General features: G+C 37.9%; 1 protein-coding gene across 8 annotated transcripts in view; it reads left to right on the forward strand.

The window, feature by feature from the left end:
- STK33 (serine/threonine kinase 33) overlaps nucleotides 1-11,269 on the forward strand; it is a 331,524-nt gene extending 320,255 nt beyond the window's left edge. For all 8 annotated transcript variants that reach the window (XM_056802155.1, XM_056802154.1, XM_056802150.1 and 5 more), the window contains 2 exons: nucleotides 3,961-4,044; nucleotides 10,431-11,269. In XM_056802155.1, the coding sequence (XP_056658133.1) occupies nucleotides 3,961-4,044; nucleotides 10,431-10,637 (291 nt within the window). In that variant the 3' untranslated portion in view covers nucleotides 10,638-11,269. The remainder of the gene's footprint in view (nucleotides 1-3,960; nucleotides 4,045-10,430) is intronic.
- The last annotated feature ends 1,315 nt before the right edge of the window (nucleotides 11,270-12,584 follow it).

Below are 12,584 nucleotides of genomic sequence, written 5' to 3' on the forward strand. Positions count from 1 at the left end.
CATTGCAGACACTGCTGTCACCCACTCTGGGGATGCTGAGGAAAAAGTTCAGATCCTCTGGATATCAACATTCAAGCAGTTTCTTCAGCTAAGAGTGGAATGGGTGGGAAGATCTTTGTTCTTCCCCCTCCCCAGTTGACTGCTTCTTAGAGATTTAGCTGAGTCAATCTCTCCTCTCCCCTGTCAGGCATTCAAATCTCCAATTACAGCTAGTTTGATGGTTTTCTACAGACTGAAAAGGGCATGGCTAAGTCCTCAATGGGAGCAGATATTCCTGTTTTCACATAGGCACACTGAGAAAAGTCAAGATGTGTTCTTACCTGACAAAACTATTAGGGTATGGCATTTTACCACTTAATTTAAATGGGATGGGGTCGTTTGTTGGATTTATTCAGTTGCCTCCATCCTTAATGCTCTTTTGTGTACATATTTTTATTTTCATGATCTGAGCCTTATTTTCTCTTTCCAACTAGTCTGTAAGTCCATTGGGAGAAGGAAATGTTTGTCATTTATCTTTAGTAGGTGCATAATAAATGTTTATGGAATTAATGAAGGAGCACACAGAAAGGATAATGCTGTTTGATTTCTGAGGCTTTCTCTAGTGCTCCCCAGAATTTTATTGACCTTTCTAGTGGCAAAATAGTGGGTTTAAGTCTTTACTAATTCTCTAATCCATTTCTTGGATTTCTACTTTTGGAATAATTCTATAAATATAGCTTGGTTTATTTTTCCTTAAAACCTCATACTTTTACACATGGAAACTTGTCTGATATGTATCTCCCATTATCTCATGAGAACTTCCTGCTTTGTGTCTCCATTGGCTTGGCATTTCAACACTCTGAAGGCCTTGGTAAATACAGCAGGATGGAAACAGGTGTTTGTATGATGTAGACTGTTTAAAAATTGCACCCCTGGGGGATTACTGTCCACCAGACATGTTGAGCCTTCATCATTACACATGAAACAGAACTTCTTCAATACTTTAGGGGATTGGTGATTTCATCAGCCTGGATCCACCTTCAATATTCATGTCCTCTAATCCCATGCAGTTTCTCTACATGTCTTGCCATAATTCGCCGTAGGGAATTATCCAGGGAGCTAAGATTTTCCTCTGGTTGTTTTGTAACATTGTGTTCTTGTGGATACCAGGGCAAACCATAGGCTATCCACTCCCGGTCCACCCTATATCCTTCCAGTACAACAAGCCCACCTCCTTTTCTGCTCCCACCTGTTCCCAATGATGTCTTCTGGGTCATGTCTAGCCTGCAAGTAATTGCTGGAAATATGCTGCCATTTCCTTATGTTTATCATGAGTCTCTCCTGTAATTTTTATTCTTCCAGGGTCACAGTACTCCATGACTTAAGTATAATGGTATGAAAATGGTAGGTTGGTATGATGAGAAGCAACATGATTTGACTGAAATTGCTGCAAGGTTTCCCCAGTGCATTTTTACCTGTATCAGTCCCTCCTGTTCAACCCTAGGCTTAGGTCATCTCCAGCTTGCAACATTGGTGATGGCTAAGCTATAGGTTCTGATGAACCAATTCAGCAAGCTGCCCATTCAGCTACATGTGCTTTTTTTCACAGAGGGAGCTGAGATTTCAGTTGAGTAAGGGACTTCAACACTGATGAATATCAGTAGCTCATCTGCAACTCAGCACCTTAGAGAATTGTCTGGAATGGGGACTGGAGAGGGGCACTGAGAGATGAAGTTTTGTCAAGGGTCACTAAATGATTATGTATCAGAGCCCAAGACTGAAGGCAGGCTGACCCTTGGTCCACAACCTACATTGAATCCTTAATTGCATGACTAAATCTGGGCACCAAATACATTTCCTCTATTTTATGGCACCCCCATGGATCTCATTGAGATCTCACTGTGGTTTGGGGGTTCACTGAAAGAAGCATTGTATCATCCATAAATAGGAACATTTATAGAATCTCTGTGTTCAAGGAGTTCCTCTTCTATTTGTACTTGGTATATGACATAGTCAATGACATTGACAAAGTCCTATGAACATAGGTTCCCTTTGCCCTATTTGATGCTTCATGCAAATGATAGGATTGAACACCAGAAAGGAGCTTAGAAATCATTTAGTCCAGTCTCCTCATCTTACAGATGGAGAAACTGAGGCTCACACACAGATAGCAGTAGAATTGAGATTCAAGCCAATATCCTCTGGCTATATCTGATGTTTTTCCCATCATGCTGTGCTACTTTTCAAAATAAATTCCCAGAGCAAGAACAGAGAAGGTCAGCTTATTTGGCATTAAAATATGTGCATTTATTTTAAAAATTATTAAAACTGTCTCTGGTTGCACTCATATGTTGTATACTAGGCAACTTGTTTTGGACTATAGACTTGGAGACTTTAATCTAAATTCCTCTATTATCTCCTTTAAGATGAAATCCAATAATACTAGTTCCAAGCATTCATTCTATGGAGAATCTCCATGGCACAGAGGAAGAAGAACAAAGAGAAACCTGGGGCTGGATAATTCACAAACTGGAAAATCATGTCCTAAATAATTTAGAATTGGTTGTAGTCATATAGACAAGGTTCCAAGTTGCTATCTTTATAGGCAAATTACTTTCAAAGGGAAAAACAATGCACTGCCCTTGGAAAATAAAGCAATGACTGAGAAAGAACTATCACTCCTATTACCTAGGTGCATTATTAGATTGCTCAGAGCCCCAGTTTCTTCACATGTAAAATAGGGATTTCAATACTTGTACTATTTCCCTTCCAGGATTCTGGCATGATCAAATGAAAGTAGGTGAAAATGCTTTATAATCATAGGTTTTCCCATCCTCACATAGAGATGAGGGTTGATTATGATGATTGTGATGATGACAATGATAATGGTTTTTTGATGCAATGTTTCTAAGGTTTGGGGTTGGTAAATGAGATTATAAAGGGGATTAAAATAAAAGGGTTGATTCCAATGAGAGATTTTTTTAAGGAAAGGACTCAGAAGTCTTTTGTGAGAACCTTCCCAGCCATCCCGCAGGGTTTTTGAAACAACAGAATTAAAACCTAGCAAATATCACAAACAGAAGCCACTCATTTATAAGAAACTTGTGAAGATAAGAGAACCTATAATCACATAATCAGTGAATTGATCCTTTTTTCAAGTGAGAAACAATTGTTGTGATTTACTTGTTTCAAGTCAATTTTAAATTTATTTTAGGACTAATTTTATGTTCTTAAAACAAAATATATATATATATTATATATGATATATATAATATAACATTCACAATTATAACATAATCAAGTACATGTCTGTCCCCCTTCTCTCCCCCCCCACTTCTGATTACAGAAAGAATCCATTTGAGGGAAACTAGAGAAATTTCCACATTGGATTAAAAAACATTTGGGTTTTGGAGTGTGTGTGTGACTCTTTTGCCTAATTCTCCTGAAATTTCAGGGGTTTTATTTTATTTTTATTGTCATGCAAAATGCACTTCCATATTCATCATTGTTGTAAGAGCACACCCATATACGCTCCAAATCCCAAAATAAGACCATAGATAACATTGATGTGAAAGAGGACTCTAACAATTCTTTCTCTGAAGGTGGAAAGCATTCCCCATCATAAAACTTCCAGGTTTGTCCCAGATCATTGCATTGCTGAGAGCAGCCAAGTTTTCACACATAATCATCATAGAATATTGCTATTACTAGGAGGTTTTCTTAATGGATTTGTAAAATTTTTTATATATCATATAAGACAAAAAAAACACCATCACCAACCTTTTCCTGGAGTCAAGATGACCACTCCAGTGTGTGGGGGTCTTTTTTGAGGTATAAATTGAATATATGACTGATGAGATGTTCCATTCAAGCCTGAAATTCAGTGATTCTTTGATAACCTCAAATCTTTAACCAGTGAAAAAGAAGCATTTTTAGCATTTTCCTTCTAGATGACTAGAGTATCTTGGTTGTATTTTACAGGTCTGCAAGAAAAAAAATAACACAAGTACATTAACAAATGGAACAGTGAAGAAGAAAAATGTAAACTTTAGGCTATCTAGTAATGTGAGTACATTTTAAAATGAAACAAAGTGGCAGCATTTTCGTTTCTATTGATGGTATTAAATGTATCAAGAAATTTAAAATTCTATTCACAAGATAGCTTCAGTTTGGAAGAAGAGAGGAATGGTCATTCAGGACCACCTTTCAGTATGACTTGGGTAGAGACTGGATTTTAATGAACTGATTATTTCTAATATAACATTCATCTCTTGGTGAACACTACTGTAAAAGAATATACCACGTAGCATCGCCCTGACCAGTGGTGTTTTACAGTAATTATAATAATCGAAACATCATTATCTGAATTGGACATTTTGGAGTGGTGAAGTGGTAGATAATGGTGAGTCCTGCTTTGGAGTCAGGAAACCCGATTTTGTTTCTCAAATTGCTTACTTACTTGCTCTGTGACTTTGGACAAGTCATAAATTCTCTGGGGTAATAACACACATACTACTAGCCTGATAAGTGTTAGGTGAAAAGACTTATTGAAATATGAGCTGCTATCATTTTTATAACCAAATCACACTGTAATATTGTTTGACCAGTCACATGAGGTGGTGGTACCAGCTGCCTTCCTCTTTCTAACTACCCCCTGTCAACATAGTTTTTTCCCTTAACACTCCGTTTTCAAAAACCCAATTAATAATATTAGGCATGCTATGCCACAAAGCAACTAGTCTTTAAATAGACAGAAAGCAATTTATATGTGTGTTCTCCTGCTGTTGCAAAAAAAAAAAAAGCTAGACTTTAGTCTTTAGAACTCTTTAGAAAAATTTAAAATCTCAGACACTCCTTGAAAGAAAATCCAGGAAAGCAAATCAACAGTTCCTTTGGAATAATATACTATAGGAAAAAGGAAATTTTTGTGGTTTCCAGATCCTGATTTTGTAGTAAATCAATTATTTTAAAAGTATTGGCTCAAGTATTAGGTTGCTATTAAAAAGTAAACTTGGAATGGCTTTCCAGGTAAGCAGATGTTTGATGATATTGTTGGTGAGGGTGCTCAGACTGTCCCACTCTCCTAATCTGTTACCCAGATGCATGGCACTGGGCTCAAGTCCACTCTCTCTTTCTCTCTCTCCTGTTCACTCTATCCTTCTATCCCCTGCTCCCCACCCACTTTAGTCTCTGCTCTTTCCTTTCCATCTTCTCTACTGTGCCCTTGGGAAACTATTCCATTATTGATAAACTCCTCACCATCCTCTAACTGTTCCCTGCTGTATTCTCTCTGCTGCCTTACATTTATTGAAATGGATTCTCTCCTGAGGGTCCCTAATCTGTGGTAGCCCTCTTCTTTGTTGGCTGCTCATTTTCCCCAACTCCTGGCAAGGCCTGGGGAGAGAATTGACATAGTCATAGTCACCATGTCATTCCACAGTCATTGCTGCATCTAAGCCTTTGCTCTGCCAATATCATTTAATAGCCTTTTCTCTTAACGTTCATTTCATACAATCATTCCATCTTCTCCTAAGCTTATGTATACCATCAAATAATCTCTTGAACCCTTTTCCATATTTTCCCATGACTGGTGTCCAATTCATTTTTCCTTTCCACACATTTTATTATTATTATTATTATCATCATAATCATTATTATCATTATCATCATCATCATCCTAGAGACTTCCCAAAGACCCTTCTGACATCATGTCTTACTTCCTTATCTATTCTATTTCAGTTACATTCTAGGTGATTACTCTTTAAACCTCATCATTCCTTGAAATTTCAATATATAAGACCCCAAAATTCCAGTTCTGCTCCTTTGTTATTCCCATATCTGTTATTTTCCTTTTCTGATGATTTTTGTTCCCTTATTTTTCTCTGTCATCCCATAATATTAGCCCTATTCTTGCCTTAAGTAGTCTTGGCCCTGTGGCCCACTATTTTGATAATGCTTTTTCCTCTTCCCTTGCCTCATTCCTGACCTTTTCCACTCAAGTTTAAGTACCTTGATAGCAAAGTCTTGATTAAGTGTGCTTTTGTATCTCCTTTGCCTCACATAGGACCTTGTAAGTAGCAGAATCTTAATAAATGTGGATTAAGTTGCATGTTTTATGTAAAGCATGCAGAGACAGAAGGATAATCCATAGTCCCTACCTTCATGGAACTTAGTATATAGAGGAAAAGAGGGAGAAGAAGAAGTTGAAGGGACAGAGCCTCTACCTAGATAGGTAGGGCTATCAAATAACTCTTGTATGGGACAAGCCATGATACTAGCATAACCCAGGATCAAAGTATCATAAGAGATAAGAGGAAGTAGAGAACATTTCTGACTTGAGGCATCAAGAAGTATCATATTAATTGGACCTTGAAAGATGAGTAGTTAATATAACCTGTATCAGACTATTCACCAACTTGGGGGGAGGGGGAGGATGAATCTGAATCACACAATGTCAGAAAACAATTATCAAAAATTATTTCTACACATAATTAAAAAAAGAAAATTCAATTTGTAAAAGGAAGATGAGTAGGATTTCATAAAGCAGAGATGACTGGGAAGGAGGAAAGAACATACCAGTTAAAGGCATCAGCAAAGCATAGACTGAGAAAAGTCTTGGATCTATACAAGAACAGTTAGTAGTCTTAGTTGGCCTTCAGTATAGAGTACATGAATGAGAAGTATATGAGATAAGGCAGGAAGAGTGGGTGGAGGAAGCTTGTGGAGGATCTTTAGTATCAGGTTAAGAACAAAAATAATGAAGACATACTTTCAGGTATTTTGTATTACATTTTGTATATAATATTGTAGGGAAAATATTATAAACCTTGGTTTAGACATGTTGAGCTTGAGGTGCTACTGAGATATTGAGGTGATACTGAGTTATAATTAAATTAAATACTGAGATATAATTAAAACTAAAGATCTAATGCTCAGGAGAGAATTTAGGGCTGGAGATGTAGAACTGGGAACTATCTAAATTGAATTATTAGATGTTATGGGAATCAATGAGATTGCCAGAAGATAAGTCAGATCAAGCCAAGTCAAGCCCTTCATTCTTCTTTGTACCCTGCTCCTAACTTTTTGGACTTCTTTCTCATGCTGCAGCAGCCTCTCACCCTGGAAGCTGCCTTCATTTCCATATGCTAGAAGTCTTCTCATTGTAGAAGATCCTTCTCCCATTGCCCTTGAGGTACTTCCTCTAATCAGTCCTTTCTTCCTGGAATCTCCTATTTAAGAAAGGGCCCTCAGGCCAGCAATGTTCACTCCTAAATTCTTCTGCAAGCCCTATCTTGATGTCTCCAAACATCTTTCTTTTCCATGACCCATAAAATGATGTTTGGACAATTGTTCACCTTAAGTAGCTTGGCGATGCAATAGAGTTGGACTAGAATCAGAAGTACCTTGAGTTCAAATTCTTCCTTAGACAATTACTAAATTTTATCTTGGATATGTTATTTGATTTCTCTCTATCTTAGTTTCATCATCTATAAAATGGAGGCAATAATAGCACCTATGTGACTGGGTTGTTATGAAAATTAAATATGATAATACACAAAGATTATGTAAAGGTTATTATAAGATATAGAGGTTTTAAGGAGAATTAGCTAACAAAGGAAGCAGAAAAGGCAAAATCAGAGAGGTAAGAGAAGAACCATGCTAGTCACATAGAAGACAAGGTGACCAGAAAATTATTTTCTTTCATGATCTCCTTTGTCCTGGCAAAGACAAACCTCTTTTCCATATGCTCTTCTTTGACAACCATATTTTCCTAAAATTTTAAGATCAGCTCTATGTATATGATTCTCAGATCTATATCTCCAATCCTGACTTTTCTCCTGAACTCTACACCTATAGTTCCCAAACTGTATCCTTCTAATCTTCCCCATATAAATTCTAAGACATTAAGAATTAACTATCTCATTCTATCAATGAATGTTTTGCATGTAGCATATAACCGAACATACATTTATTAAGATCCTGTTAGATGATAGACAACGGAGTTAAGATAGACATGACATGGACTCTCCTCTCAAGAAGCTTACAATTAAATAGGATGGGAGATGAAATGTTTGCAAAAAACTGTGATCCAAGGGAGAAAAATGCCACTGTGGTCAACTATCTCAGTTGTTTAGGGGGCGAAAGGCATTGAAAAGATGCTTGGATTTTTGGTGATAGAACTTGGGTGTTATTTCTTTCTCAACAGAGTGGTGCAGAAGGGTTTTAGTACCCAGTTACCTACAATGTTCTAGAAATTAGCTGCATTTAATAGTCCTGGAGAAAGAGAGAAATACTCTTGGGTAGAAGAAATGGAGTGGGGAAAGAGGAAAAGGACAAAGACCAAAAGAATGAGCAATGCTGAGAACAAAGCAAAGAGTCCACAGAAGTAGCCAATGTAGAGAGCTCTAGATTTGGAGTGAACTGAGTCTGGGAGAAACCTAAATGGCTCATCCCACTATTAGTGATCTGAAACAAGACCAAATGTCCTATTGGAGTTGCCAAACTTTAGACCAATAAACTTGACTTCTTTTGCTAGTAAAATTCCAGACTATATTGTTAAAGAGATGGTTTGTGAGTGTTTAGAAATAGAAGTGATGATTATTGAGAGTTAACATTGTTTCATCAAGAAATAGGTCATATGGAAAAAAATCTCATTTCCTTTTTGCAGCTAGATCACTGGACATAGAATATGTAGGGTTAAGTAAAGCATTTGAGAGCCTCACATGCCATATAAACAGTTCAGAGACAGTAAATAAATTTCCCAAAAATGTCCTACAAGAAAGTATGTGAAATGAGATTTGAATTCAGTTCTCTAGATTTGAAATAACATGTCTTTTCTGCTTCACCATGTAATGTAACACAAGGGCAACATGGTGGATAGAGTGTTGGTCAAGGATCAGGAAGACCTGGGGTCAAATTCTGCCTTACTAGTTGTGTGATATTGGACAAGCCACTTACAACCTTAGTGTCTTTATCTGTAAAATGAAAGATCTGGACTCTTTGACCCCTACGGGCCCTTCTACCAATTGATACTCTATGAATCCCAAAGCCTTGATGACTGAAAATTTGTCTTATGAAGGTTATCAACCTGGAATCATTTTCTTTTATGGTGGTAGGGATAGCGATACTTCTGTCTCCCTCAGATGGTGGTGAAAAAAGGGTGGCGTTCCATGCAGATAACTTTTTCAAGGAGTTTGGAAATGAAAAAGAACAGATACGTGAGATGTTAAAAGAGTCAAGGGAAAGAGGGTTGGTTTTTTCTTTTAATGAATGTTAATTTACTGTGATTCAATTCCCATTTCATTGTCTATTACTTGTGTATTTTCTTGAGAATACCAAGATACAATGGGAAAGTTCCTTCCTGGAACTCCTCTTGGTGGCTAGAAGAAAATAATTTTGTCTTCTTCATACCAGATTCATTATTTTCCAACAGTCAAAGGTAGTTCAAGTTTACAAAGGAGTGAGTAGATCTGTGCAAATACTAGTATCAGTCTCCGCTATGGGGAACAAGTAGGAAATAGTCCAAACACATCTCCTTGATGCTCAAGAAAACTGTATTTCCAGAGCATAGCAAAGAGGATCACTCCGAGCAAGGGTCAAAATGTTCTTTTAAAGTCTTTCCTATAAATTACAGAATCTATATAGAAATGTCTCTAAATACAGATGACATCAGATAGCTGTCAGGTCAAAGTGGACTTCACCATAGAAATGTTATTTTCTTTTCTCATATGAGGATTTGAAACTGAGCTGTTCAATTCCCATTGCATCAAACACTTCACAATTCAGAGCTTTCATGGAGCTGTTAACAGGAGTTTCCATTGACATTTCATATTTATTTTACAGCTTGGTGCTATAGGAACAGTGCTTGACATGGAGTCAGGAGGCTTAAGTTCAAATTTCATCCCATCTCAGACACTTCCTAATTGTGTGACCTTGGGAAAATTGCCTCCCCACTCTGAACCTCAGTTTCTTCACCTATAAAAATGAGATCAAAGAAGAAAAGGACTGAGAAGTAGTCTGGATTTGGTGATAAGGGAGTCCTTGTTGACCTTTGGGAAAAAAGTGTCAGTAGAATGATATGTAGTAGTAAAGTGTTGAGTCCCTGCACCTATGGTGTGTTAAAGATTAGCAGCAATTAACAGGTCATATACTACCTACAGTATCCCAAGCTTCTTTCAAGGAAAGCATTTTACAGACCCTAAAGCACTCTAGTCCATGAGTTATCATTGCTATTACATAATGGTGTCTTACATAGACATAGAAAATTACTGACATTCATGTAACAATTTAAGGCTCTCAAAGCACTCTGCTCATGTTATTTCACTTTACCTGAAGTTCCATCTAGCATCCCAACTCTGAACATCCTGAGGAATTTTGTAGTCCCTTGTTTATTCATCAGTATCCAACGTGGCTTTTGAAAAATTCACTCTGGGCTTTTCTTTTGTTTCTAGGTCCCTCCTAGTGGGAAAGTGAACCATCCAAAGCGAAATATGGACAATTCAGAAAATGTGTTCCCTCAAGGTTCCCTATCACCTAAACCAACTTTACCTTCACCAAGGGTGGAGTCGGATAAGCCCTCCTTGGCCCCAAGCCCAGGATTATCCCCCAGAAACAACGGTAAAACCCCTGCTACATCTAAAATCAAAAAGAAATCCTAAGGTATCCTTCAGCTCTGTGCAGAGTAGGGCCAAGGCTGTGATTCCTTCTGTTGGAACAAGGGCATAAGGGACAAAATGGACAGAGCCACATTGAGCCTTTCGGATCTCCTCAGCCCTGTCAGGGCAGAGTTCTCTGCATCACCTTAAATCCGAAGGTCTTTCTAAAGCAGCGTGTACCCTGTTCAGGAATACCCATTCACAGCAGTGTTGGCAGAGCCCAGCTGTCCCTGACTAGAGGTCTATGTAAGTATTTTTTTAGTCTGAGGTGACAAGCCCCCTTAGGAGGGTTTCACGAGCCTTTCTGCTCTATTTTACCTAAGATTCTTAAATTTAGCCACAGATATTTATAGGGAAAAATATGAGAGGAATAGAATTGGTCCCTGAGGATCCTGCTACTTGTGTGCACTTTGCCCTGGAGGACTCTGCTAGGAAAATGCATATCACCTTGTCTGGACATACAGCACAAGCGTTTTGGCTACTCAAATGTATTTTTGCTCTGTTAGGTCATCTTAAATTACTTAAACAACTCACTTTAAACTTGGAAAATGGAAGAACTTTTTTTTTAAAACTACCTGCTGTTATCTTCCCAGTTGTATTGAGTAAATCAATAAAAACAAATATTACCCATTCTAGTTAACTTTTACATAAAAGAGGAGAGGATGAACATATTGAGATTGGCTGAGCTCACGTACAGATTCTGAACTTGTTCTGCTGCTAAAAAGGGATGCCTATTTTTCTGTGTGCAGAATTTCTTTGTGGCTAGTCAGTGTATTGAACTGAGAAACTATTTCTAGAAGGTTTTGTTTAATTTCCCCATACTTGTGTCACAAACGTCGTCTAGCCAGCTGGCTGAGGGTTTGCCATCTGAGTCTGTACCAAACAATTAGATGCTTCTGCAGGCCTCTCTGACAAATTAGAAACAGGCCACAAGGAAGAAGTAGTTACTTTTGTCCTCATCAAGTAGTAGCCTGATTTCATTCCAAATTCTTCTAGTAAGAGTGAAACCTGGAAGCCAGCGTGCACTTAGGGGTCTTTTGTATCTACCTGATGGCCAGAGGCAATAAGGAGTTAGTCATCTGAAGAATGGAGCCTATTGGCCCTTCATGGGTTCAACCAGGACATTGCCAAATACTACCATCCAACTGTATGGTTCTACCAGTGTCACTGGTGCCCCTTGGGACTCTCATCAGTAACTGGTCCATCCAACTTGGCTTAACTTTTCAAACTGGAATTAGTAGAGCTTCCTCCAAAGGCCTTAGATTAGACTCCTGGGGACCCACCAACTTACATACCATCTCTGTTGGTCCTTTCACCTTTGTTCAGTGCCAAATGAGTCCATATTTGAAGACCCTGTTCTAGTTTTTATTCATCTGATTAGGAAGGTGGCCTCATTAGACAAGTGGGGATCACCTTCACCTAATTATACTAAAAGGAATATAACCCACCAGCTTTTTTTCTTTCACATAAGGTTTTGGTATCCCTGATGCCCCAGAGTATGACCAGGGCTTTCTCTAGAAAAACAAGACCCAGCCCCCAGATTTGGTTCTGCCTTTGGATTTTAGGTTTATTGATTTCCACAGCCTGAAAATGAAAGTTCTATGCCCTGATCTTGCTCTTAATTTTTACAGAGATCTAGTTTGGAGGCATGCCCTTTGGAGGATAGAAAGTACAGCTGTTACACTGAGTACTATTCCTTTTTGATCCTGAAAAATTAGTTATTCCACTCAGTGGGTCTGAATTGAAGTCCAGATGAAACCAGCTGTTTGAGAAATAAAGCACTATTATACTATATAAATTTACATATGCTCTCCCTACCCTGGTTCTATTTAAAGTTGTCTGTCAGTCACACATATTTAGCTAAGATCACACCATGTGTGAACTCTTCTTTCTAAGAGATACTTTTAAGTATCTTTTAAGCATCTTGGCCATATCTTCTTCTTGCCCATA

This window comes from Monodelphis domestica, chromosome 6, assembly GCF_027887165.1.
Source record: "Monodelphis domestica isolate mMonDom1 chromosome 6, mMonDom1.pri, whole genome shotgun sequence".
NCBI lineage: Eukaryota > Metazoa > Chordata > Mammalia > Didelphimorphia > Didelphidae > Monodelphis > Monodelphis domestica.